The sequence below is a fragment of the Emydura macquarii genome, unplaced genomic scaffold (genome assembly GCF_026122565.2).
Source record: "Emydura macquarii macquarii isolate MOO-44397 ecotype Brisbane River unplaced genomic scaffold, CSIRO-AGI_Emac_v2 contig_670, whole genome shotgun sequence".
NCBI lineage: Eukaryota > Metazoa > Chordata > Testudines > Chelidae > Emydura > Emydura macquarii.
The window spans coordinates 1,353,802-1,381,264 of record NW_027130807.1 but is presented as its reverse complement, the minus strand read 5'-3'; the positions used below and the strand labels follow the sequence as shown (position 1 = coordinate 1,381,264).

The 27,463-nt window shown below is 49.4% G+C and overlaps 1 protein-coding gene across 3 annotated transcripts; it reads left to right on the top strand.

Moving 5' to 3' along the window:
- The first annotated feature begins 20 nt into the window (after positions 1 to 20).
- Positions 21 to 7,281, top strand: LOC137148626 (acyl-coenzyme A amino acid N-acyltransferase 2-like). Of its 3 annotated transcripts, none has more exons than XM_067541535.1 (4): positions 21 to 477; positions 3,357 to 3,860; positions 5,400 to 5,602; positions 6,028 to 7,281. In XM_067541535.1, the coding sequence occupies exons 2-4, from the start codon at positions 3,398 to 3,400 to the stop codon at positions 6,616 to 6,618; spliced, it is 1,257 nt and encodes a 418-aa protein (XP_067397636.1). In that variant the 5' UTR covers positions 21 to 477; positions 3,357 to 3,397; the 3' UTR covers positions 6,619 to 7,281. The 3 variants fall into 3 exon arrangements, with proteins under 3 accessions (XP_067397636.1, XP_067397637.1, XP_067397638.1); XM_067541536.1 differs by having other exon boundaries at positions 1,937 to 3,860; XM_067541537.1 differs by lacking the exon at positions 21 to 477 and having other exon boundaries at positions 1,934 to 3,860.
- The last annotated feature ends 20,182 nt before the right edge of the window (positions 7,282 to 27,463 follow it).

Here is a 27,463-nt window from a genome sequence, read left to right as displayed (position 1 = left end):
GGGCACTGTGTGTGTGGGGAGCCTGAGGCTGGGATATCAGGAGGCTGTGGGTTGGGATTGAGGGGCAGGGAGCCCAGAGCTGGGATAGCAGGGGGATTGAGGGGCTTTGGCAGAACTGGGGGGAACACAGGGCTGGGATAGGAAGGGGCAAGTTTGAAGTTCATTGGCCCCTCAGTCAAGCTGCAGTGCGCTGAGTCAGAGAAATATTGCCAGCTTTGATTGTCCCTCTGGGTTAATGTTTATCTCCGCTATTGAACGCAAAGGGCAGCACACCTGGGTGGGGAGACTTTTATAAAGGGAGACCAAGAAGTTTCTGGGGTGAGACGAGGTGCAAGATCCTGCAGCTCTCACACTCCTCTCTCCTGCAACTCTGTTGCAGACACTCCAGGAGGGGATCCTGAGAGCTTCCCCATCTCTTTGAGGGCCTGGGAGATTTCAAGCAGACTCAAGGAGCTCACCTTCATTCTTTCCTGTCTGGTAAAAAGACCTTGATTTCCCTTCTTGGCTCAGGGAACTGTCCTCCCTGGGGCTAACTTCTGGAGCCCATTCGTCTGAGCGGTCTGGCTGGAGTGCTCAGCCTGTTGGGAGCGTGCATTTCCCTAGAGGCCTGGAGTTGGGCTGGAAAGAGGAGGGAGCAGGCTGAATTTGGGTGGGATCATGCGCCTCCCATAGCAGATTTCCCTCCCTGCTGCCCTGTCTTCTAAGTTCAGACTCTGGGGAAGTGGCGATGTGCGTGTGTGTGTGTGAGTTGATGAAGGAGGGAGTCCTGTGGGGAGTGACATGTCTTAGCACATGGAATCAGGTTTCCCTTAGCAGCAGTGACAGCTGACTACTTAGTGACAATCTGTGGAGTTGGTCCTTTGGCTCATTTTGGGGGGGCAAGGATGAGGTTTTGGTGCTAGGTTTGATCCCTGAAAGTAGCTGAACGCACATCAACATGGGCTGGATCCACGTGGAGTTGCTGCATCAGTGACCGGGTGGGCCCTGATCCGGACCCAGTTCAGTTGATACATAGTGGCCTGACGAGCACTGTGAGTGTTGCCAAGTTGTGAAGCAGAGACGGACCCTTTTTCTATCCCTGCTTTGCCGCAGACTCCGTCTGTGTCCTGGGACAGATCATTTAGGGCTCAACTCACAAGGTGCTCAGAACATGCCTAGCGGCTCAGGCCCCACAGGCTTGTGAGGCAGAGGAGTGTCTGTCTGCCCCCTGTTCGTGACTCACACTGGGGCCTTAGGCATCCGGACACCGAGGGGGAGGCGGCGGTGTGCATGCTCAGAGGCAGAAAGAAGCGCCCAATGAACTTCTACTGCAAAAATGTAGGTGTGCTGAGAGAGTTAGGCTCCTAGAGGGTGAGATAGCAGCTGAGCAGGAGTTCGGTCAGCCCTAATGAGGTCTAAATCGCTTTGTGAATCCAGCACTTAGCCTCACTGTGCCTCAGTTTCCCCATCTGTAATATGGGAATAATAGCACATTAAAGATGGTGAGGTGCCCAGATTCTGCAGTAATGGAAGCCATGCAAATACCTCAGCGAGATCCACGTGTGAGATGGCTATGCGCGCTGGTTGGGGTTAGCACAGCCATGACAATGCCCATTGGACAGAAGGGGGGGGGGGCCTCACAGCTGCGGGTGACAGTCAATCAGTTCTTGAGCCCCCGTGCCAGCCCACAGAGCATGATTTTAGTTTTACTTTGACATTCGCTGGATGGCATCTTTAGCAGCCAGAGGGACCCTGGATGGAGGGGGGGGGGGGAGGTATAAGAACCACCAGAATGGATCAGAGCCAAGAGGGTCCATCTTGCCCAAAGGGGGCCAGCACCTGATGCTTCAGAGAAAGGTATAAGAAACCTTGCAGTGACAGATGTGAGATAATCCACCTCCCCCTCATCTCTAGTAGTGACAATCGCCAGCTCTTACCTAGCACTTTTTGTCAGCAGGTCTTCACAAAGGTGGGTCGCGAGCTCGAGAGGAGTTTAAACCCTGCAGCAGGTGGCTGAATACTCCTGTGTGACTGGGTCTCCATGTCACTGTGTGAAGCTTCACCCCTCGTAACCCTGAATCTCCAGGAACCCTGGCTGCATCAAGAGGGGCAGCAGGGGGGCTGCCCAGTGCCATCCCAGCCCTGCAGGCGGAATCACACACTGGGGAGGGACTCTGCAAGTCAGGCCAGAGGTGGATCATGTGACAAAGGACCAGCTGGGCAGCTGGAAGCTCTGACCGCCCCAGCTGCCTGGCAGGGGTGGGAGTTGTCCCCCGTAATCAGTTGTACCCCGAGCTCAGTGACTTCTCCCTTTAGGCTGGGGAGGGGCCTTTAGCAGCAGGAGTTGCACCTGCCCACTTCCCAGGTTGCAGATAGTACAGGGAGCTGCGGCGCTCCCTCTCTGCTGCAGGGCCCAGATCCCCCCGCACCCCGTGCTGCTGCTGCTTGGGGGCCCCTCTGGCCTGGAACCCTCCTGCCCTCCCCGGCGGGAGCGAGCGAGTGGGTGGGTGAGTGGCCCCTCCACCACCTCTGCTACTACAACCACCACCACCTGTGGAAGGGCCATTCTGGCTGGCTCCTTGCTGCTGCTGCTGTGAGTGTCTCTTCCCTGCTGCTGCTGCCGCCTCACCCTACTCACCTGTGGGCGCCCCTGCCCTTCCCATTCTCTGCCCCTCCTTCCCTGTAGCTGCCTCCGCTGCCCAGCTCCCTCCCTCCCTTTGCTGTCCCTCCCCCGCCCCTGTGATTTGGTCGTTGGATTTTTTTGTCAATTTGTCTGTGTGTTAGTTTGTTTGCCCCGCCCTCCTTGATATTAAAAAAAAAAAAAAAAAGGGTGGTGGGAGATACCCAGGGAGGGGGGAAGGAAGGTGACCGGACAAGGTCTGCAGTACCCAGGGGGAGGCATAGGGGGAGCCCAGGAGAGACGCCAGGGCACTGAGGGACCAGTGCTGGAGGGAGACATGGGGACACACCTGTGGGGGCTCTGGAAGAGATACAGGGGTGCTGAGGGTGGAGTCGGAGGGCGGACAGGGAGGCCAGTTTTTAGATCCCCAAGAGCTGACCTGAGTGCCCCAGGGTGGGGCTCAAAGCTCCTGGGCCTTGGAAAGTCAGACCCTGCATTTGGGGAACGGAGGGGTGGTGGGGGGGAAGAGAGTGCTATCGGATGAGTGGGGCAGGGGTGTCCGAGCACAAGTTCTAATCACCCCCATGCCAGCATCACCAGGGGAGGTTCTGGTCTTGAAATCTGTTCCCCGCCCCAAGGCCAGCCATCCCATTTTCACCACCCGTCACCTTCCCGTCCCCCTCAAACCTTTCCTAGCTTCTCCCATTGATAACAGCCCTCCCTCTCCATTTCCCTTTATCATTTCCCCTCCTGCCAGACCCCCTCTTTCTCAGGTCCTGAGCCCAGCACCCATCAGCCATGATCCAGCTTCAGGTCACCCCAGAGACATCGCTGGCCGACACACCGGTGAAGATCCACGTCTGTGGCCTAGCGCCAGCCCAGCTGGTGACCCTGCAGGCGTCTCTGACGGATGAGAGGGGGGTGCAATTCCAGGCCCGAGCTTTCTACTATGCAGACGAGGCTGGGGAGGTGGATGTGGAGCAGGCGGCGGCCGTGGGGGGCGACTATGTGGGTGTCTGGCCCATGGGCCTCTTCTGGTTCCTCAAGCCGGAGAAGCTGTTCTACAGGCTGATGAGACGGGACGTGATGAGCGGCCCCTTTTGCATCCAGCTCGACCTCTTTGACTCCTGCCAGCCCTTCCCCTCGCCCCAGGTGGTGCCCCTGGCCACTTGCACCCTGGAGAGGTGGTACGTGAGCCCTGGAGTAGAGCGTGTCCCAATCAAGGAGGGCCGGGTCCGAGGGGCCCTCTTTCTGCCTCCAGGTGAGGAAACTGGCACAACGGGTCCCTGATCCTGATCTATCTCCTCCCTTCCCTGCCTAGCCCTGCGTCCCCTTCCCAGCTCCCTCTGGTGTTTGTCCTGCCCAGGCTGGTTGGTCCCTCAGGCCCTGCAGCCACTGTGGGATCTGGGAGCTAATTGAACCTGGGAAGCTCTGCTGATAAGGTTAATGATGCCTGTGTCACATCTGCTGGAGGCCATCATTTCCACAGGCCTGGTTGCAGGCGTCGATCACCACTTTTAGCTGTGCTAGTTAAGCTGCAGAACCCTGAAGCGACCCATGAGCTGTCACTGTATGTGTAATCTCCTTGGACCAAGGATTTTGTTGAGCTGGATCTGATAAATACACTTAGATTTTTTTTATTGGCAAACGTCCGTGAACATCACGCAGACATGCACAAATTGACAGAAAAAATATTTCCATCAATAATCATCCCAACTTGCAGATGAGCAAAGTAAGAAAAATGCTGGCTGAGAACTTGGGAGTTTGACTGAAGGATATTTACGTTGTATATTTTGATGTCATGTTGATAGTTTGTATTTTAACAGTTGCAAAGCTTTAACTTTTTTAATCTCTTCTGATGTGCTGTCATTCAGAGATTATTGCCTGACTACCGCCCCCATTAATTTCCCACAACAGTGAAAATTTTGATAGATAAAAATTTTTAAAATGCTTAAAACCCATCATTCTTGCACCACAGTGAAAATTTAAATCAATAAAAATAGGGGGAAAGGCTTAAAAATAAACATATTTTCTGTTGACAATCATTATCTGTCAAAATGATAAAAAAATAAACAAGTTTAAACTTAAAGTCTTCAAGGCTCATCAAGAAGTTAATTCTCTTTATAGACAATTCTCAGAGGTTCAAATACAACAAAATCTTCCAAACTAATCACTCAGCCGCTGAGAAAAAACAGAAGCACAGTATTGCCAACCCCGGGCATTCAAAAATCACAAGATTGACTTAAAAATCATGAGATTTGAAAAATAAATGTCTAGTTCTTTATATTGGGCCATCTGCTTTTTTAGCTCAAAATGGGACATATTTAACATTTCTCCAACAATGGGAGCTAGAAACTTAACCAAAAAAAAAAGAGAGAGAGAGAGAGAGAGAAAAGAAGAAAGCGAAGATCCTCATGAGCATTAAAGAAAATCCCTAAATATGAGACCTCAGGATAGAATCGTGAGAGTTGGCAACAGTGCTTGTGGCAATGGCTTCAACACATGACCAACAGGAATATGGAGTTGCTAGCCAGCTCTTTTCTTGAAAGACTGTGGCCCAGATCAGCAACGGTATTTAGGCTTCTAACTTCCATTGATACCCAGTTCAATGGAAGATTTTTTCACAAGTGAAATGTGACACCTTCACCAGTTACCCTTCATCTTGATGAATATCTATGGCAGATGAGTCCTTGTTTGCCTTGGAAAGCAAGCTAGGCCGTTCGCCCTGGGTGGTCGCAGGGACTAACTGTGCTGTCTTTTGTTCTTTACCCACTATGCCTCTCTCCTCCATTCTCTGCAGGGCCTGGCCCATTTCCCGGGGTGATCGACATGTTTGGAGGGGCCGGTGGGCTCATTGAGTTCCGGGCCGGTCTGCTCGCCAGTCAGGGCTTCGCCGTGCTGGCTTTGGCATTCTTCGCGTATGACGACCTGCCCCGGGTGCTGGTGGAGATGGACATGGAGTATTTCGAGGAAGCAGCCGACCTGCTCTTGAAACACCCCAAGGTACGTCCCACTCCTTTGCTAGGATCCCTTCAGAGCCACTTGATGAGGGGCTCCAGGCTCCAGCCTGGATATCTGTGGCAGGTCCTGGCAACATCTCTCACCCATATGATCCACCCCACCCTGGTGTCACAGCACCTCCTGCTGGGGAGGGCAAGGCTGTGCAGTGCAGGCTCCTCCCCTCCCTGGGGTCCTACCACCCCCTGCGGTGGAGGGAAGGGTTGGGCAGTGCAGGCTCCTCCCCACCAGGTCACAGCACCCCCTTCTGGGGAAGGCAGGGCTGGACCTGGGCAATGCAGGCTCCATCTTCATCTGTGTCACAGCGCCCCCTGCAGGCTCTCCTGCTCCCATCCTACCCTGGCTCTGAATTGCGGATTCCCAGGCTGTTGGCATGATTGTTCTAACGTGGCTCCTCGTGGGATTTTCAGGTGAGAGGCCCAGGCCTCGGAGTGATCGGGGTGTCCAAAGGCGCCGAGGTCACGCTGGCCATGGCTGCCTTCTTAAAGCAGGTGGTGGCCGCGGTCTGGATCAACGGCATGTCATTTCTGTATGGCAACCCACTGCGTTACAGGGGGGTCCACATCCCCCACATCCCCTACTGTCCTGAGAAGATGCTTATCACAGAGACGGGGGCCCTGGACAACTACCATGTCTTCAAGGACCCCCGAGACCCGGCCCACGTGGCTGCCGCCATCCCTGTGGAGAAGGCTCAGGCGGAGGTGCTCTTCGTGGTGGGCGAAGCCGACCGCAATTTTAACAGCAAGCTGTTTGCTGAGCTGGCCATTGAGAGGATGAAGAGCCATGGGAAGAAGAACTATACCCTGCTTTCCTACCCTGGAGCCGGGCACCTGATTGAGCCGCCGGGGTCCCCACTGTGCAGCATCTCAGGGATCCGGGGTAGCCCCAGACCTGTGCACTGGGGAGGGGAGCCAGAGGCCCATGCCAAAGCCCAGGAGCATTCCTGGCAGGAGATCCTGAAATTCCTCAAGCGCCATCTCGGACCCACCAGCAACATGTAACAGCCAAGGAAGCAGGGCATCTCCTTCCAGGCTGGGGGAGCTCCTCCCATCCCCCCCCAGCCTGATCGACACAATAAATACTGAGAACATAGCAAGAATCTGTGGGAAGTTTTCAGAGGGGCACCGGAGGGGGGCTGGGGAGTGCCCGCACAAGGAAGCAGGCTGGTCTGCTGGTTAAGGCACTGCCCTGGGATGCGGGAGAGCTGGGCTCAAGTCTCAGCCCTGCTGCTGACACCCTGGGTGAGTCACTGAACCTTCCTAGGCCTCTGTTCCCTGTCTGTAAAACGGAGATGATGCTCCTGCATTGTCTACGTATGCTGCGAGCGCTTCAGTGGGATGCCTGTGCGCCTATGGGGCCCAGCCCACAGAGCCTGACTCAGCACCTGAAGGTGCTACTGGAATCCAGCTAGTGAAGAGTGCTATTTACGGGAGGGCGCAGCTGAAGGGAGAAGGGGGCGCCCTGCATTTTTAGATACAAGGGAATAGGTATTCCCCCGTTAGCTGATAACAAAGTGGGTTTAGGTGCAGCCATTTGCACGGGATATTAGGTGAGATCTTCTGGTTTCCTCACCCTACCCTTTTAGCTCCCAGAGAAAGGCTTGATCACTTCCAGGGTTGCTTGGTTTCCAAGGCAATTCACTCAAAATGAGGTTAAAGTGAGAGGCACCCTTGTGCCATGGTAATTTACATAAAACCGTCTGATCCTGACGGGTGTGAATTAACTGCCACACTGGCTTGGGGGAACAGCCATCATCTTGTTCGTCACCTGCGGCTAAGCATGGGCCCTGCCAAGTTACAAGTGTCTTGAGTTAAAGGCCTAATTCCTTCTCCGGGTGCTGTAGCAGAGATGTAGCCTCAGATGCTCAAGCACAGAGGGGGATGGGCCATACACAGTGAATAATAGGCTTACATCTGGGCTGCACGAGGCTGATGTAATTGACCATCTTCCCTTGTGCAAAGGGGCAGCTTTTCTCATTGCCCTTCTTCCTATCCGTAACTGCAACCCATGAGCACAGACTCCAGGTTGGGTGTGATACTGACGGAGGAGGATTGGGGAAAATAATCCTTGTTTTTTAAAGGCCCCAGCCCAGGATTTCACTATGGAAGGACAACACAGACTATTCATACTGTCACTTTACCCTGAGCTAAGTAGTGATTAACATTACTCCTCACATCCAGTCATGCCCCTGGGGTGGATTAAGCTCAAACAGTGCCTCCCTGATGAGCTATTTAACCATGGGGAGAGCAAATTAATGAGTGCTGGGGCTGATTAGAAAACAGCATTTGTTAAAGATGCATCATCATATTGAAAAAATCATATCTTAAAAGCCATCCAAACAAGTACCCGTTGCTATGTTATGTTGATTCTTCTGACAATTTTTAAAAGCATTTAATTGGTTCCTTCGCATTACATGGGCTTATGTACTTTTTCACTCCTTTTGCAAAATGATAATAGGCTCATAAGAGTCACGGCTGTGGGTTGGCAGCATCTGGTCAATTCATGCCCCTTTCTTGTTGGAGCTGGTCTCAGTTACAACTGCAAGAGTCAGGGGACCGGTTTATGGCATCATTAACATCTAAATGTGTCCCTGGGTCTGGCCTAATGGTTGTATGGTCTAAGGTTTTAAGACCCCAGTTCCAGGAGCACAGAGGTGTGCTTGACACCGCTCAGAAAGGGTGGGGCAAGCTGGCTTGAAGCCACCTTTGCATACTGCCACACCTGGAGCTGCTCAGGGCAGATTTGGTTCTTGGCAGAATTTGGAGCAAGCTCAGGACAGCTCTAATCTCCCCTGGCTTGGTATGGTCCCCAAGGGCCTGCTATGCCAGCTGTAGATTGTTGAAACACAGTGCACTATGAATGCAACCACTCCAGCCAGGCTGGGGAGGAGGGTAGCATGAGTTCCAAGCAATAGCCTCAAAGCGTTATTTACTCCTTCACATAACACACAAACCCCGCGTCACCCCATGCAATCAGAAGGCAGCTGGTTTATAACAAACAGAAGAAAGTACTTCACACAATGCACAGTTAACCTGTGGAACTCATTGCTAGGGGATATTGCAAAGAGCAAAACTATAAGGGGGTCAAAAAAATATGTAAGTTCTTGGAGGATAGGTCTATCAATGGCTATTAGCCAAAAGGTCAGGGATGCAACCCCATGTTCTGGGTGTCCCTAGTTTCTATTGCCAGAAGCTGGGAGTGGATGCCAGGGGCTGGATCACTTGATAAATTGCCTGTTGTGTTCATTCCCCCCAAAGCACCTGGCACCAGCCACTGTCAGAAGACAGGCTACTGGGCTAGATAGACCATTGTGGCTGTAGTTATGTAGCCGATGTGGCAGAGAGTGGAGGTGACACCAGGATTCTGCACAAGCTCAAAGAGCAATGCCCTTCCCAAGAGTCCAGGTGGAAATTCCCCACATAATGACATGGCTGTGAGCAAGACAGCTGAGTCACGGAACAAGCCGGTCCCGGTTCACACGTCTGCTGAATAAGGGCCCAAGCCCGGCAAGCACTTAACTGTAAGTGTCGATTTCAGTGGCACAACTCACGTGCTTCAAAATCAAATCAAGCACCTGCTTACGTGTTTTGTTTTGCTTCGTGGCTCAAATGGGGTTTCCCATTGTCAGCAACAGACACTGGAGCTCTGTGACCCATGGTGGCTTCCCGCAATTTCCAGCCGGAGTTTAGGAGGTTGGCTTGACCTGTAAAGTACGCTCTGCAGCTATCTGTGTCTGATTCTGCGTGACTTGCCTCTTGCCCCAGCTAACACAGCAGCAGCTGGGGAGCGATACATTTACTGGCAATATGTCAGTTGGCCACTGGATGTCTCTGTGTGTGTTCGGTAGACTTCCAGATGCAGAGCCTGGTTTTCATTTAATAATAATCCCTCGCTCTTGTTTAGTGCTCTAGAGACCAGGGGATCGTTATCCTCATTGCACAGATAGGAAAACCGAGGCAGCAGAAGGTGAAGGCCCCGATCCTCAATGGGAGTACAGTGCATCAATACCTTTGAGGATATGGGCTGGAGTAACTTGCCCAGGGTCACCCAGCAGGTCAGTGGCAGAGCAAGTCTCCTGAGCCAGTACTCTATCCACTGTACCATGTATAATAAAGCCCTCCCACCCCAAACCAAGCCAGAAATAGGTGGCTGTTATGGCCAATGATTGTTGTTATTCGAGAACTGCTGGCACAGCCCTGCAGCTCTCCCCTCATGCAGGAGATTTAATTCATTTCTATTGCACTAGGGCCCCCGGCTCCCAAACAAGGGTCGGGGCTCTATTGTGTTGGGTGCTGGGCACACAAACTGCTCCTGCTTCAGAGACCTCACAATGGAAGGTTTAGGCATTCTGTTGCAGGTGAATAAATGCACAGGTGGCGAGACGGTTACAGCAGACACACCTGTGTTGGGCTAAAGTAGCAGTCACAGCTGTTTGCTGGCCTAGTGCATGCCTGCCTATGTAGCAATTAAAGCTGAAATCACCTCAGCTGGGTCAGGGGGTAGAAGCCCAGAACAGCCTAGGTAGCACTGACATGCTGGATTCCTTAGGCCCCACCAAACCTGAACAGCAAACTGTGAGTGGGGATCTGGGAAAGAGGCATGTGGCCACAATGCAGCAGTCACTCACGATGGCCTGAGGAGGACAGAGTCCTGGGACTATTGCTAGCCCACTGGGGATGAGGTGGGAAGTTATTGTTAATTGTTCCCTCTTTTGCCCTTCCCAGTAAAGTTCTCTTGGGTTTAATCCTTGAACTCAGTGTTGCCTATCAAGGGCACCCAGGCTGGTGTATATAGTTTCTGGGTGAGGGTTTGAGCCAATGTTATCTTAGTCTTTTGAAGGAACCCCTAGGAAATTGAACCTGATCCTTTTTACTGCTGCTAACACCTGGGGGGAAGGGTTATATCAGCAAGAGATTAGGTCCGCTGTAGAGCCAGAGCTCCACAATGCCACAGAAAAGAAGCAGCAGGATGTAGACACGGCCTGGATCTCGGGGGCTGGCAGTGGTGAAGATGACACCCAGGTCACAGGCCTGAGTGGCAGGGAAGACTGGTGTGGTCCCTGGCGATAGAGAAAGTGGGGAGAGGGGAAGCTCTGGGGCACAAGGTTGCGGAACTGAGTCTGGGTGGTGTTGACTGGAGGATAGCCATCCCCAAGGAGATGTCAGACAGGCCAGGAGGGGGTTTGGATGAACAGAGAGAGGTCTGGAGTAGAGAGCCAGGGTAGGCTGGATGGAGCCCTGTGGGACTCCCATGCAAGAGGAAGCAGGATCCCCCAGGGCTCTGTCCTGGGCCCTTTCCTTTTCTCCTCTGCACCCTATGTCTAGGTTATCTTATCTGCAAACTTGGCTCCATCTGTTCATTAAATACATGAATAATTTATGGGATCAATGTGCTCAAGGTGCTTCTCTCCTGTCCCTCTGCTCTTTCCAGCCTGGGATTCCTCACCCAGCTCTGCCAACCAACCTCATGTACCACTAGCACCCCAATCCTGGACCCCAGTACAGCCTGGGCCATTCACTTCAATCCTGGGCAGGCCCAGCCCTGCTGTTCTGGTCTGGGGCCCTCTCAGGGCTCTGGCAATGCAGCGCTGTTTTGAGTTTTACATAAGCACTTGTTACGTTGGGGGTGGGAAGTGGAGCCACTGGCAATTCCTGGGTAGTGCAGGATTACCTCCTGCCCCTGCTGCAAATCCACGTAAGAATGGCCATGCTGGGTCAGACCAATGGTCCATCTAGCTCAGTAGCCTGTCTTCTCACAGTGGCCAGTGCCAGGTGCTACAGAGGGAATGAACAGAACAGTAAATCATCGAGTGATCCGTCCCTTGTCATCCAGTACCAGCTTCTGGTAGTCAGAGGCTAGGGACACCCAGAGCATGGGGTTGCATCTCTGACCATTCTGGCTAATAGCCATTGATGGACCTATCCTCCAGGAACCTATCTAGTTCTTTTTTGAACCCTGTTATAGTTTTAGCCTTCACAGCATCTTCTGGCAACAAGTTCCACAGGCTGACACACATTGTATGAAGTAGTACTTCCTTGCGTTTGTTTTAAACCTGCTGCCTATTAACTTCATTGGGTGAACCCTGCTTCTTGTGTTGTGTGAAGGAGTAAATAACACTTCCTTATTCACTTTCTCCACATCAGTCATGACTTTATTGACCTCTGTCATATTCCCCCCTTAATTATCTCTTTTCCAAGCTGAAAAGTCCCAGTCTTTTTGATCTCTCCTATAGAAACTGTTCCATACCCTTAATCATTTTTGTTGCCCTTTACTGTGCCTTTTCCAATTCTAATAGATCTTTTTTGAGATGGGTTGACCAGAACTGCCCGCAGTATTCAAGATGTGGGCAAAACATGGATTTATATAGAGGCATTATGATATTTTCTGTCTTATTATTTATCCCTTTCCTAATGGTTCCTAACATTCTGTTAGCCTTTTCGACTGCTGCTTCACACTGAACAGATGTTCTCAGAGAACTATCCACAATGACACCAAGATCTTTCTTGAATGGTAACAGCTAATACAGATCCCATCATTGTATCTGTATAATTGGGATTATGTTTTCCAGTGTGCATTACTTTGCATTTATCAACACTGAATTTCATCTGCCATTGTGTTGCCCAGTCTTCCAGTTTTGTGAGATCTCTTTGTAACTCTTCAGTCTGCTTTGGACTTAACTATCCTAAGTAATTTTGTATTGTCTGTGAATTTTGCCATCTCACTGTTCACCTTTTTTTCCAGATCATGTCTGAATATGTTGAATAGCCCAGGCCCCTTGGGGACACCACTATTTACCTCTCTTCATTCTAAAAACTGACCATTTATTTCTACTCTTTTTCTGTCTTTTAATCAGTTACTGATCCAGGAGAGGACCTTCCCTCTTATTCCAGGACTGCTTACTTTGCTGAAGAGCCTTTGGTGCGGGACCTTGTCAAAGGTTTCCTGAAAGTCCAAGTGCACTATATCCAGTGGATCACCCCTGTCTACATGTTTGTTGACCTCCTCAAAGAATTTTAATAAATTGGTGAGTTATGATTTCCCTTTACAAAAGCCATGGTGATTCTTCCCCAACAAATCATGTTCTGATAATTCTGTTCTTTACTATCGTTTCAACCAATTTGTCCGGTATTGAAGTTAGGCTTATTGACCTAATTGCCAGGATCACCTTTGGAGCCTATTTAAAAAAAAACTTGTGTCACATCAGCTATACTCCAGTCATCTAGTACAGAAGGTGATTGAAATAATAGGTGACATACCACAGTTAGTAGTTCTGAAATTTCACATTTGTGGTCCTTCAGAACACTTGGGTGGATACCATCTGGTCCAGTTGTTACTGTTTAATTGATCAATTTGTTCCAAAACCTCCTCTACTAACATCTCAATTTTGGACAGTTCCTCAGATTTCTCACCTAAAAAGAATGGCTCAGGTGTGGAAATCTCGCTCATGTCCTCTGCAATGAAGACTGATGCAAATAATTCATTTAGTTTCTTCTCAATGGCCTTGTCTGCCTTGAGTGTTCCTTTAGCACCTCGATTGTCCAGTGGCCCCACTGATTGTTTGGCAAGCTTCCACCTTCTGATCTATTTAAAAAAAAAATGTGCTGTTAGTTTTTGAGTCTTTTGCTAGTTGCTCTTCAAATTCTTTCTTGGCCTGCCTAATTATAGTTTTACATTTGACTTGCCAGGATTTCTGCTTCTTTCTTTTCTCCCCCAGTAGGATTTACCTTCCAATTTTTAAAGGATGCCTTTTTGCCTCTACCACTTCTTTTACTTTGTTGTTTAGCCATGGTGGCATTTTTTTGGTCGTCTTACTATGTTTTTTAATTTTTGGCATACAGTTATCCTCTTTTACGGTGTTTTTAAAAGGTTTCATGCAGCTTGCAGGCATTTCACTTTTCTGACTGTACCTTTTTAATTTCCATTTAACTAGTTTCTTCATTTATGTGTAGTTCCCCTTCCTGAAGTTAAATGCTACTGCGGTGGGCTTCTTTGGTATACCGCGCCCCAAGGATGTTAAATTTAATTATACTATGGTCACTATTACCGAGCAGTTCAACTGTATTCACCTCTTGGACCAGATCCTGTGCTCCACTTAGAACTAAATCAAGAATTGCCTCTCCCCTTGTGGGTTCCAGAACCAGCTGCTCCAAGAAGCAGTCATTTATGGTATCTAGAAACTTTATCTCTGCATCCAATCCTGAGGTGGCATGTACCTAGTCAATGTGGGGATAGTTGCAATCCCCCGTTGTTAGTGAGTTTTTTCTATTTTTATAACCTCTCTGATCTCCCAGAACATTTCACAGTCACCACAACCATCCTAGTTGGCCGGTAGTATATTCCTACTGCTATATACTCTTACTATTTAAGCATGGAATTTCTATCCATAGAGATTCTGTGGTACAGTTTGATTCATTTAAGGTTTTTACTATATTTGACGCTCTGCTTTCTATCACATAGTGCCACTGCCCAACCAGTGTGACCTACTCTGTCATTGCTATATATTGTACCCTGGTATTACTGTGTCCCATTGATTATCATCATTCCACCACGTTTCTGTGGTGCCTGTTATAACAATATCCTCCTTTAATATCAGGCACTCAAGTTCACCCATCTTAGTATTTGGACTTCTAGCATTTGTATACAAGCACTTATGAAATTTGTCTCTTTTTAGCCATCTGCCATTATGTGATGTAACTGAATGAGACTCTTTCATTTGACTCTTTCTAATCAGTTCCTACCTGTACTTTATCAACTTCTATCCTCTCCTCCTTACTAGGGTATAGAGAATCCCCATTAGCCAGAGACATCCCGTAGGGGAGGATCTCTTATGTCTACACTGACCGGTGGCAAATTCGCTGCTGTTAGATTGATTTATCCAGTTCGATTGAGCGGTAGTGAAGACCCACCTAATCGATCCGGAAGTCAGTCTAATAAAACCACCTCCCCAAAAAGCATAGTGCTGCGTTGACAGGTACACATTTTCCCTTCAGCACAGCACAGTGGAGATGGAGCACTAAACGGAAGTTACAAAGTCTTACGGGAGTTACGCAAGCTACTCTGTGTAGCTTGCGTAACTCCCGTCGACTGCTGCCGAATTTCGCCAGCAGTGTAGACCAGGTCTCGGTCTGAACGGTGCACTCCTCCGCTCCTGTTGGCTTTGCTCCAGCCCTTCGTGTAAAAACTCCTCTATGACCTTTTTAATTTTACCTGCTAGCAATCTGGGTCCATTTTGGTGTAGGTGGAGCCCATCCTTCCTGTGTAGGTTCCTCCTTTCCCAAAAGGTTCCCCAGCTCCTAATAAACCTAAATCCCTCCTCCCTCCACCATCGTCTCATCCACACATTGCGTCCCTGCAGTGTTGCCTGTCTAACGGGCCATGCTCATGGAACTGGAAGCATTTCCAAGAATGCTCCCATGGAGGTGCTGGACTTTAGCCTCTTACCTAGCACCCTAAATTTGGCTCTAGGACCTCTCTCCTACCTTTCCTAATGTCACGGGTACCCACGTGTACCACAACCACCGGCTCCTCCCCAGCACTGCATGTAAGCCTGTCTAGATGTCTTGCGAGATCGGCAACCTTTGCACCCGGCAGGCAACTCACCACGCGTTTCTCCCAGTCATCACAAACCCAACTATCTATGTTTTTAATGAGTAAATCCCTCATTCCTATTACCTGGCTCTTCCTAATAACTGGAGTCCCCCTCCCCCAGAGAAGTATCCTCAATGCGAGAAGATACCATGGCATCATCTGGACGGAGGTTCCCAATTATGGGATTGTTTCCCTCTTCTCCACTTTGGTGTTCGCCTTCTCTAAGACTGTCATCCTCTTCCCCAGTACAGAGGCTGTCAGACTGGGGGTGGGACCGCTCCACCATGTCCCGGGAAGTCTCATCTGTGTACCTCTCTGTCTCCGTTAGCTCATCCGGTTCAGCCACTCAGGTCTCCAGAGCTTGTACTCGGTCTCTGAAGGCCAAGAGCGCCTTGCACCGAATGTACATGTACGACACCTGCCTACAAGGCAGGTAATTATACATGCTGCCTTCAGTGCACTAAACTGGATACCCCCCATTCTGCTGCCAGACTGCTACCTGCATTCTTTTACTGCTGCCGCCAGGCTTGTTGGGTTTTGGTTTTGGTTGCGGGTGGGAGGGGTTTTATTGGTCTAAGTCTAGGGAATGTTAATCGGGTGTGTCTGGCTCTCACGTTCCTGCTCTAAACTCCTGCGCTAGATGCCCCTCTTCCCCCTTCATTAGCTACCTGATCTTTATACTTCAGCCTGCCGGAAGCCCAGAGCTTCCTTTCATGAGCAGACGTGACTGCCAGCAGCTGGAGTTTCTGAATATCATTAGCCACTGGGGTGATATCAACACACAGTGTAAATAAAGTGCTTGAAAAATGTGAAGGGCTGCGGATCAATCCTTTGTAATAAAAAAAATGAATCTATGGGCCAGGCTTGTGATGCAATCCTATTTTGTTTGAGTAGTTAGGACTCCGGGGCAATATAACCCAGCTGGGGGGTTTCTAAGATTCCTGGCAGACTTGTTACTTTCATTTTTCAAGGGGATCACTAAGTTGTCTATGCTCAGAGATGTGGAGCAATAAAAGCCTCAGGTGAAATTCTGGCCCTTTTGAAATGGCAAAACTTCCAGTGCATTGAGGGGGGGGGGGAGGATTTCACCCCTGAAGTTTAGTCCCGGGAAACTCAGATTTTAACAATGGGAAACCAGGGCATCTTTATTACTGGTGGGTGTGAGAAGAGTATGTGCCTCTTGGGAGGGAGTGGTGGGCAGCGCCTGTGAGGGTGTGTGCTGCTTTTGGGTGTGGGGGGGTGTTTAGGTGCCTGTCTGCATGGTTACCTCTGTACTGCTGTCTCGGGGTGTGACTGCGGCTTGAATAGAAGTACTGGGGCTCGCTTTGATCTGGCTAACTCAAGTACCAGTGCAAGGAAGCTGCGGCAGCACGGGCTAGCCCTGAGATTAATTACCTGGGATCCTAGGTGGGTTTGTACAGCCCGTGCTGCTGTGGTTTCACTGCTGGGGGGCCCGAGCCTCTGGTTTTGACCAGAAATTCCACCCTGAGCCTGAGAAACCAACATTTTTCAATGAAAAGTATCAGCCAACTGACGGAAAACGTTTAATCAAAAAATTCCCACCCAGTTCTAGCCCTAGACCCTGTTTGGGGAGGAGCTGGAAGAACAGACGGAGGAGGAATGGACCAGAGAGAGAGAACCCTGCATCTCCGCCAGGTAAGATAGGAGTCTTATGGGGCAAAATGGGGCTTTGTCTCTCCAAACTCAGGGCACTCTATTTCCTTCATTTTCCTGGACCCAGATCCAGCTGTCAGTTGCATTTTCTGGCTGGTTGTACAGGACATTGCAGCCAGAACGATCTTCATAGGTGCACCCCCTGGCTGGAAGTGGTTTCCTTCATATGCAGGGTTTATACTTTGGTTCAGTGGCTCTCAGGATCCCCAAACTGTTCCAGCCCCCCTGACAATCTTCCTCCATCTCCTGGCCATCGCACTCCCCTTTGTCTTGTCATGGGCCATGCCCTCTTGGGCGCGTCTCAGTAACACCCACACGACCTGCTGGCCGCACCATCTCATGTTCAGCCAGCCGAAGACACAGTCCACCGCCATCCTGCCCCTGCACGGCGCAGATCAGTGCCAATCACCCGGGGAACTGTGCAGCGAAGACCAGGCCTCGGAGAGGGCCTGTTATCAGAGGCAATGAGTGCGGGAGGGGTTGAATAGCTGGAAGGGTTGAACTGAGGGGGAGGTTGCTTTAGAAGGGGTTGGGAAGGCGAAGGTGCTTGTCTCCATAGGGGTGGGAGGGCAAGGAAATGGGTGGCAACAATGCCCCAGTTCTGCCTACAGATTAGTGGGAACTCAGCACTTTCACTTTCCAGACTTTGAGCCTGATCCAAAGCCCACTCACCTCCACAGCAGGCTTCCCGTCAATGTGCAACGGATTGGGGGTCATGCCAATTTGTCAGCGACAGCTTAAAGCTAATTGGTCTGTCAGGCTGCTCAATGCCCCTATATCCGGCCCTGAGCCATCTCCCCGCCCCCACTCCCACCCCGCTGCTATGCCAGCCCTGGGCTCCCCCCTGCCACCAGCTCTACGCGTGCCCTTCACTCCCAACCCGCAGTCCCCTGCTATTCCATTCCTCCCCCTCCCCAAGCTCTGCTGCTGCCCCTCCATCCCACCCAGTAACACCCCTTCCTGTGCAAGTCCTGGACCCTCCCCTAGCTTTGGTGAAGGATCTCAGTCCCACCCTGCTCTTCTAGTCCTGGGCCCCTCACAGCTCTGCCAATGGACTTTTCTCTATTTTATGTTTCCTATAAGCACTGAAGTTTATGGGGCAAAGATCTCTCAAACAGGAACCATAGGCAGGTCACAGATAACGCTGGACTTCCTCCAGCCCCACCCTTGAAACAGGCTCTTGTCAACATCTGAGATCTTCTAACTCAACCCATTTACGGGAAGTCAGGAGCTTTTTTTCTAATGGTCTCAATGAGCCGTGCCCAGCAGCAGCTGATGGCTTTTAACTATCTTTTGCAAGCTCTGGACTTCCAATCTGCCTAGTAACTGGTGACTGCACCTGGCTTCCTTGGCCCTGCACACAGGATGGTTTGCACAGACCATCTCGAATGAAGCAAGCGGAGTTAATTTCACATGGCGCAGGACTGAGCTGGCTTTGAGTCTCTGAGCCGTGTTCTGACCTGAGTTTCCAATCACCTTCCTGTGCATCAACCAGTGTTACAGTTACGTGGCACCCAAGGCATCACCGAAGTAACTCCACTGCTGTCAATGGGATGAAGCTGCCTCTGTGTCTTCACAGCCCTTTAAACCATGAACTAATGAGCAGTGGCTTTGTCTTCCCAGCTCTGCGGAGCACTGCGAGGGGGGTTCCACAGCAACTAAAAGCTGGGGATGGGGGCTATGTTCAGAAACCGGCAGCCCCCAGCATGCTGATCCAGATTTACATGCAGATTTCAAGCATCCCAGAGGTGGGGCTGTGGGGATCGAAGGCCCGGTTCTCTCACACATGGGGAACGATTCCTTTTGACTCTAGTGGGAGTTGCACACAACCTCTGGGGGGAGGGGGTGAAATACGGGGCCTCCCTGGGTTGTTCTGACTCTTATGAAGATGTGGTTGTTAGTGGCATCCTGCTCTGGCACTAGGTTTGGGTTTCCAACTGCCTCAACATTTGGGGGGTGTTTGGCTCTGGGAGTTCGCTACTTAGCTTCTCAGCTGGGAGTTTTCCCAGGGAGTTTTCAAAGGCTGGGTAACTGCACCAAGCCTCTTGTAAACAACAACAGTGTCTGTTTTTTTGCTTTCACTTTCTACCGGGACTTTCCACATCAACTCTATATAAGAACCGTGGACAGAGAGTCTGGAGACCGATCGACCGAGTGCTGCCAGGATCCAAGGGGAGACAGAGAGAAATCATGAGTATGAATGTGCAGAGGCTGCCAAAGGTAAGCAAGTGTGAGTGAAGAGCCAGTGAAAGAAAGAATGATATATTTTTGGTTTATTTCAATTTTACAAGCCTGCCACCCTCACAGCTTTTCTTTTTCTTCACTGAGATGATCTTTGCATTTATAACCGGCACTGATCTACCATATCCAAAAATGAGGTTTTAAATCTTCGTTCCAAATAGGGCCTGGAATTCTCACTTTAGCAATGTTCTTTGAAATAAACACTCACGGATTACTTTTGATGCCTTAGAATGCTGTCTTTCCTCATGACAATCTCTGGTTATAAATCTAAAAATCCCTTTCTCTCTCCCATGATCGGCTGTTCACTCACGAGTCACCTCATTCTAACCATTCTTCCTCTTAACTGTTGTTTTAAAGACAGACGGTCATAATTCTCATTTACACCATTCTTGCAGGGTCATGGAACCTTCAGCTATGTCTTCACTGCAAGAAGAGACATATTTGTACACTGCAGTAGCTGTCTCAGTATAAAAATTCACCAGTTATTGGCAGTGAAGACATAGCCTTAAAGTGGGAGGACATTAAATTTACAACTACTTGACAGCACCTTTATAATGACTTGAGTAATGTAAACTGCCTTTATTATAAATGACAATCAAGCTCATCTCTCTTTCTGTACATTCCAATGAATGAATTATTGAAATTATTGAGTCTGTGGAATAGCGGCTGGTTAGTATTTTCCTGAGTTGGTTTTTTAGTTGAAAAATGGGTTTTTGTCAAAAACAAAATTTAGTTTTGCTACCAATATTTGAAATGACAAATTTTTTTGGGGGGGAAAAAAAAGTTGAATTCCCCCTCCCCTCCATTTATTGATGTTTTCCAAATTTCCACTCTTTTTTTGTTGAATATGTTCCTCCTTTTTTCCATTGGAAAAAGGGTGGAATGAGTAACTATGTGAGAGAAAATGAAAAAACCCCACAATGTTTTCTCTCACTTAACAAAGTAGGAAAAATTAAGAATGTGGAGAAAGAGAACATTTTCTCACGTCTGATCTTTTTTCCACTGGAAAAGTGTGAAGAGAGAGCTGTGTTATCCCTCACTTTTTTCACACTTTTCTGGTGGAAGAAAATAAACAATGGTGCAGAGAGGCAGGAAAAAACAAATATTCTGCATGACATTTTTCAAAACAAAATGAGAATTTTCAGTGTGAATAATTTTTTTGTTTTGTTTGAAAAGTGGGCGGAGGGGGGAGTGCAAGGTTCTGAATGAACTGAAAATAGTTCAGGATGTACATTTTATGCAAAAAATTGCCAACCAAATCTCCACCAGCTGTAATAAAATCTTGCCTTCCCATCTCCTCCCTGAGATAGTATGGATCTTGATCCAGAAATAACTGCTCTTTGGTAGACTGGGAGGAACAAAGCTCTGTGATTGAGGCTGTATGTAGATAGGCATTGTGTTGCAGGTCCGGATGTGCTGTCTCTCTGGCCTAGAGCCTACGCTGCAATTAAAAAAACCTGCGCCATCGAGTCTCAGAGCCCGGGTCACTTGATGCAGGCTTGTGGGGCTTGGGCTGTGGGGCTAATAACTGATGTATAGGCTTTCAGGTTCGCACCAGAGCACAGACTGTGCTCACAGCAGCCAAGCCCAGGTCTGTGGACCCCAGGCTTGTGGACTCGGTGTTTCCAAGCCCAGGCTTGAGCATCTGCATTGCATTGGAAACCCTGGCTGACAATCGCTGGACTCGGATCTCACAGCCGTGCTAGCAGGTCCACATTGCACTCGCAGACCTCCTGACTCAGGTCTGTAGCTTGAGATGCATCCACACTGCAAAATGTCAGGGCTTGGACCCGAGTCACAGAGTGATTCAGGCTCTGACTCACCCTTCTAGCAGGGTCCTAGGACCTGTGTGCTTCCCAAGTCAGACTGATAGTGTGTGGACGGAAGGGAGGCTCAGGCTCAAACCTGAGTCAGAGCCCGAGCTTAGTAAGCAGTGTAGATATACCCTAAGGGGTTTAGGCCTTTCTTTTCAAGGCAGCCAGGTGGACTGTGCACTGAATACTGTGTCCAGTTCTGGACCTCTCCCCTCTGGCAGGGACTGACCAGCTGGAGGGGATTCAGAGAGAACTAAACAAACCAATGGAAGGACTGGAGGGTCGAATTAGAGAGGACAAAGCAGGAGATCTCAGTGGGCTGGGAGAAGGAATCCAAATGTGCTAAGCTCCTCCCACAAAGGGCGTGTCCAGGACTGGAGTGCAGGTCAGAGGAAAGGGTGGGGGAGGAGAACAGGACCGGATCGAAGATCATGCTGTTCCTGTCCATCGGGACACAATCCATCCATGAGGCACAATCTTGATGACTCTATTAAATCCCCCTTCCACCATCGAGGCAGGAAATGGGTCTTTGAGGGGGGATTAGAACTAGCAGAGAGAGGTGTCTGGACGCCTGGGCCTGGGGCAGGCACCATAAATACATGGGGCAGCGTGGGGCGAGGCATGGGGAAGCCCCTCAGGAGGAGAGAGACAGGGCACAAGGCAGATTCAGCAGCGCCGGTGAGAGAGGAGACCAAGGTGTAGGCGCGAGCTGCATGATACCCACCCTCCAAGGCAGGGCCAGGGAGTGTGCACTCAGTGGCTGCACACCTGAGAGCCAGTGACATGCCCCAGCCGAGCTGGTGGTGAAGTTTTTGAAGCAATGAACAAGAGAGCTGATCTTGGCAGCAGCAGCGGGGCCAGGCTGGAGTTAGGAGTGGCGCAAAGGTAAAGTCCAAAGGAAAACAGGGTAGTGAAAGACACTGAAGGTTGGAACTGGGGCCAATCCCCAATGTAGACAAGGAAGCTCTATGGGGCAGGGTCTGTGTCTTGGGGCAGGGAAGTTCACAACACAAGTCCCAAAAATGAGTGGCTGACTTAGGCAGACTTGATGGGTGCAGGAGGTGGGCACGATGGGTGCGGTAGGTGGAATGTGTGGGCGTGAAGGGTGTGGTAGGTGGGCACAACAACCTAATAGGTCTCGTCTGTCTGTAGTGTCTCCAATTCTTCTGTTCCTCACCCGTCCTCTTAGGTAACTCAGAAGGCTGGATGTTCAACAGTCCTGCGGGATTGTCCCCCCAGTGTCTGGAAGGATCCCTTGGAGAAGGCCACCCACCTACAGCCCTTCGTTGTCGGCCCAGAAACTGACAACAAAGTGACTCTGAACATCTCCACTGGCCCGACAGGCTGGCTCCTGGAAGCTGATCTCTGCGACACGGTTGATCAGATCAAGAAGCGGCTCATGGAGGAGAAGAAGTTTTGTGGCTCAGGGTCCTTTGGCCTGGTGTATGGGAGCAAGGAATTGAAGGGCCCAAAGACCCTGGCCCAGCATGGAGTGAGGAACCTGGCCACTCTGTTTGTCTTCCACAAATGCAGTGGAGGATAAGTAGCAAAAATGTAAAGGCAACTTGGTGGAGAGCAGTCCCCAACATCAATTGAAATTGCTTGTTCCCTTAAATTAATCTGTCTGCTGATCTTTGTTCCATGGCTTGTGCTTTGTTTTAGAAGTTGAGCAGCTGTGCTAGTCCTAACTGAGCATTAAAAGGCATATGCACAAATAAAAGATTCACAAGGGGCTGGATTTCTTTTCTTCCATCTGTGACACGACTGTGCCTAGGGTAGCTCACACTGAAAATGCCAAGGTCAGGGCAGGCTGCCAAAAGGAGAGCAGATTCTCCCAAAACTGGTAGCTAATACGAGAGTTAGATTCATTAATCAGTCACAAAGTACGTTCGTGATTCCCCCCACACTGGTTATCAAGGAGCCTACAGAAGAAATCACCCAGCCCCTTTTATTGCATTTCAGTTGCTGGCTTCCAATCAGCAACTAGGTCCCGTAAAGTGAGAAGTTATTTAAAACTCTGCTCACTGTATAAAATGTTTTTCTGATCCCCAAAGGGTCAGCCCCAATACCAAATCAATATTAGTTTGGATCTTACCTAAAATACCCCGCTGCCAGCCAAACCTTTAGTGTCTAAAAATAACGGTTTATTATAAAAGAAAACAACTAAGAAGAGAGATGTTAAATGATCAAAGCAATCAGATACATACAAATGACTTCAAAGTCCCTATATATCAGATTTTTACAATGGGCGGGGGGAAGTTTGCTGGCTTGTACAATTCCCCTGGAGTTCATCCAGTACCTGGCTGGGTCTGTCAGTCCTCTTGTTTCAAAGCTTCAGTTGCAGAGAAGCTGACCTAGAGGTAAGAAGCAGGAACGAAGACAAAATGGACACGTTTCCATTGCCTTTTAGACCTTCTCCCAGGTGGGTGGATGCGCTTAACTTTAGTGGAAAATTGTCCCTACTCCTCGAAGCAGCTTTTTAGAGGCTGGTTGAAAGCCCGCCCACATGTTCAGAGTCACAGCTCCTGGGGTTCTAATCTCTGGGCTGTCCAGTCCTGGTCCTGCTGATTCACCTCAACCCACCCCTGCTGCTATTCCAGTCTTGGGCTCCTACATAACTCTGCCAATGGACCTCAGTCCTGACCTCCCCATGCCCCCGCTGTTATTATTTGGGCCTACTGTGCCACTGCATTTCTATTTTAAATTATACACAAGCATTTATAGTTAGAGAAGAAGCAAAAGTGGAGCAAAAGGCTGGTCTGTGCTGATGCAGAATGCTCACCTTTCCCTACCAAGAATGATGCTGCTGGTGAAAGGGTGATATTTAGTGTATACATAATATAACTGCATTAAAAGAACAAGAAGGGTGTCAGATCAGGGACTCCAAAATTGGGAAGTGCTGGAATTAATTCTGCCCCCTCTGCATATGATACAGTCTTTGATTACATGATCACGTATTTTTTCCTATGGGACCCCTGCCTCATTCAGTGCACCAGATGGACAGCACTCACTGAATGAAGCAGCTGTTCAAGATTTCTATTTATCTTCCCTGTTCAGCATATGGCCCCATGTCTACCAGGCAATCCCTGCACTAAATGCAGAATTTTGAATTTCCTCGAGGGCTTTTCTCAGTAGACATCATGCCAGCGTGCGAGTGCTCCACCAGCATTAATGGGTTTATCTTCACAGCATCTACACAAGGTAGGGCAGTATTGTTCAGAGCCAGGTGGGAACTCACCAACAAAACATTTTTCACTGATAAATGCTGATTGGTCAAAATGGAAACTTTTTGAGGGAAAACATTTTCCTCGTTTGAAAAAACATTGGAGGGGGATTTGAAATTTTTGAAATGTCCCATTGTAACATGTTTTTAAACAAAAAGTTCCAATTTTGAGGGTTGAAATGACTTTTCATTTCACAATTTGCTAATTTATCTTTTTATTTTAATTTCAAAGGGTTGAAATGGACAAAGATGGTTTCAAAATTATCAAAACAAAACACTTAAGTGATGCAAGCCACTTCTTTGGATTTTCAGTTCATGAAAATTTTCAAGACTTCGCCTTTTCATCCCAGTTTGGGATGGGAACATTTTTTTTTTTTTTAATCTTGAAAATGTTTCCAGGCTGGGAAAATCATTTCTCAACCAGCTGTAATATGTTTATCCCCATGGGTTTCTGGGTCTTAATGCACTGCCTTAACCATAAAACTATCCTTGCATTTTGTGTGCACCTCTACCTCATTCACCTTCCACCTTCAGCTGCCAATGAGGCAAGGGACCTATGGAGAATGGCCTCATCACTACACAGCCCTGCTTCTTTCACCTTCCATCCTATATACTGAATGAGGTAGGGGTCCTGTTGACCAAATAGCGCCTAATCATGTAATAAAAGACTGGATCACAATGCACACACAGAAGAGGCTAGAGTTTAGTGCTCAGGCAAATCTGGGTTGATTTTTCACTGGTCCAGAAATAGGTATGTCCTCGATGCCAGGGCTAACCTGCTGCCACATTTCTAATTCTTTCTCAACACCCCTAAGGCGCTAGAGCGCTTCAGAATAAAAACAGTTGGAAAACTGGATTACAAGTGGCAAAGCCACTTGTTTTCCCTGCGCTTGTTCTCCAAAACGCCTAGCAAATGTTTCCAAACCAGTTTAGACCAAGGCTGGGAGCAAGCATGGAATATTTTATCCCAAAGGGTTACAATTTGGCAACGTTATAAGCCACTGAAAATAAATGAAGTGCTCGGCTGCCTCCGGGGCCTCACGTTAGATTCGACTTTCAGCCCATTTACAGGAAGCCCACGGGTTAGACTAATGTTGTTGGCCAGCAGCTGTGGTCAAAGTTGAATGATGGTTTGAATCATCTCATGAAATCCACGGAGCTCCGATGTGCCTTGTGACTTCTGAGAAACAATACAAGCAAAATCAAGGCAGTGACAAACTGACCTGGGCTTTTGAATGAGTCTCTGGGATTCTTTCTCTTGCTCATTCCCATCCGTAGCCCTTCAGCACTTGTGCATCAAATGCAGCCCTGGTGTAACTTCACTGATGGAGCGGGATTACAATAGGGCTAGATTTGTCCCTGGGTCTTCACAGCTCTTTACAAACACTAGCAATAAGCAGCTGCCTCGTCTTCGTGGCTCTGCCGAGCACTGAGAGGCAGTGTCATGGAAAGTGAAAAGCTCCCAGCAAGATACAGAACAATGCTCTGAAATGAGCTCAAGCTGCAAAACACCAGTCTGGACGCCCAACTGGGTTTTGAACCCCCCAGGCCCAGGTCTCAAGCAGTGGGATCAAAGCACGTCCCTTGGTTTCGTGTGGGGTTACTGGGATCCTAAAGTAGGAGAATGTAACCTCCCTGCAGTTTGTTCCAGCCCATTATGAAGAGGGGAGCCACTGGTGAAATTCAGCTCACACTTGGGTTCAGATCTCACTCACCCTCCAAATTCAGGGGTGTGGAGCTCTGGGTGTTTGGCTCGGGGCCAGTAGCTATGCTTTAGCTTGACCAGGGCAGAGGGCTCAATCTGCCTTGTCTAGCTTCCAGTCTCTTAGCCCTGGGCTTTCAGCTGCCAGGTGCTTTTGGATGTGGCAGCTGTACAGTACCGGCCCTTTGTGATCTGCAGTGTATCTTTTGCTTTCGTTTTCTACAGGAAGAGTATAAAGAACCCCAGATAACAGCCGTAGGGACTAAGAGGAGACAGATCGGAGCCTCGCTGCCAGGCTGCAGTGCCAGGATAACCATGGAAGTTGAAGCATTGTGCCAACACCTGGTAAGTGGGTGAGGGGAGGGATCTGCCAGCTCACAAGGACAGAGAGAGGGAAAACATGTTATGTTAATTTTCACTGTTGCAAACCTGCCACCCACCCACCCGTCTCTCTCTCTGTCTGTCTCTCTGTTGTTCCTCTCTCTCTCGCTCGCTCTCCCAGCCTCTCTCCGCCACTCCCCCCATTTCTTTCTTGACCTCCCTCTCTGTTTCTCTCCCGTGCTTCATTCTCTGGTGCGCGACAGGCTCTGTGCTGCCAACGAGCCGTACACCCTACTCGGGAGAAAAGACTCACTTGTTTCCACATCAGGTCTGAAAAGCTCCCTTTGACAAGGTTAACGGCTTCAGAGTGACCCACTGGTCGACTGATTTAGATGTATCAAGCGCCCCCTTTCCGCAAGGATGGACTCATGTTACCAATCAAAAAGGACCCACCCAGATGTGTCGCTCGCTCTCTTGTGGACTACTTGTGAACTCGAACCTGGACCTTTTTGTTCTGTGTCTAGCACAGTGGGGTCCTGATCCACAACTGATGTTTGTAGGTGCTACAGAAGTGCAAACAACAAATAGTAACGAAGAGCTGCCAGCCCCTGCCCGGCTGGTCTGAAGACAGAACTCTTCTTTGTGTTCCAGTGAGTCCACGTCAAACATTTCTCAATGAGGGTCTGAGCAATTCTCATGGGGTTTACAGACCCCATACTGTGCAGAGACAGAGAGGAGAATCTTTCCTGTTTACAGGCAAACACCTTGATCACACCCCAGAACTTAGTTCCTGAGTTCCAGAACTCTAGAAAGCATGCTATGATTTTGTCTGATATGTATCCGTTTGCTTCCAGTAGACTTTACTCACTGTTACTTGGCTCTCCGATAATAAACATTCCTGCTTTCGCTATAAATATCTCCCAGCACTGTGGAGTTCAGCCAAGTGCACAAGTTGATGTGTTCTGCTCGTTTGGGAACAGCAGCTTTGGTGATTCTGTGGGTGCTCAGGGGATAAGAGGCTGAACACTATAGGGAACGCTTGGGGGACTCGGGGGTTGGTGTGCGCTGATCACCAGCTGTACAGAGAGCGTGATGCCTGTGGAGGCCTGGAAGGCAGCGCGTGTGTTGCCAGAGGCTGGTGGTACCAAGAAGCTGCTCCGCAGCAGGCAGAACCAAGCCTGCTTCAGGATAAGGGTAGGGGGAGGTGAGGTGCCTCACAGCTCTGGGTACACTTAGGGAGTGTCACACGGGGTCAAAGGTGCATTTTGTGGGCAGGACGGGTG

Bases quoted from the DNA above. Each gene is read 5' to 3' on its own strand.
- LOC137148626 (XM_067541535.1), top strand. From the start codon at position 3,398: ATGATCCAGCTTCAGGTCACCCCAGAGACATCGCTGGCCGACACACCG. The intron at 3,861-5,399 runs GTGAGGAAACTG...CATTCTCTGCAG, and splicing joins GGCCCTCTTTCTGCCTCCAG to GGCCTGGCCCATTTCCCGGG. The intron at 5,603-6,027 runs GTACGTCCCACT...TGGGATTTTCAG, and splicing joins TGCTCTTGAAACACCCCAAG to GTGAGAGGCCCAGGCCTCGG.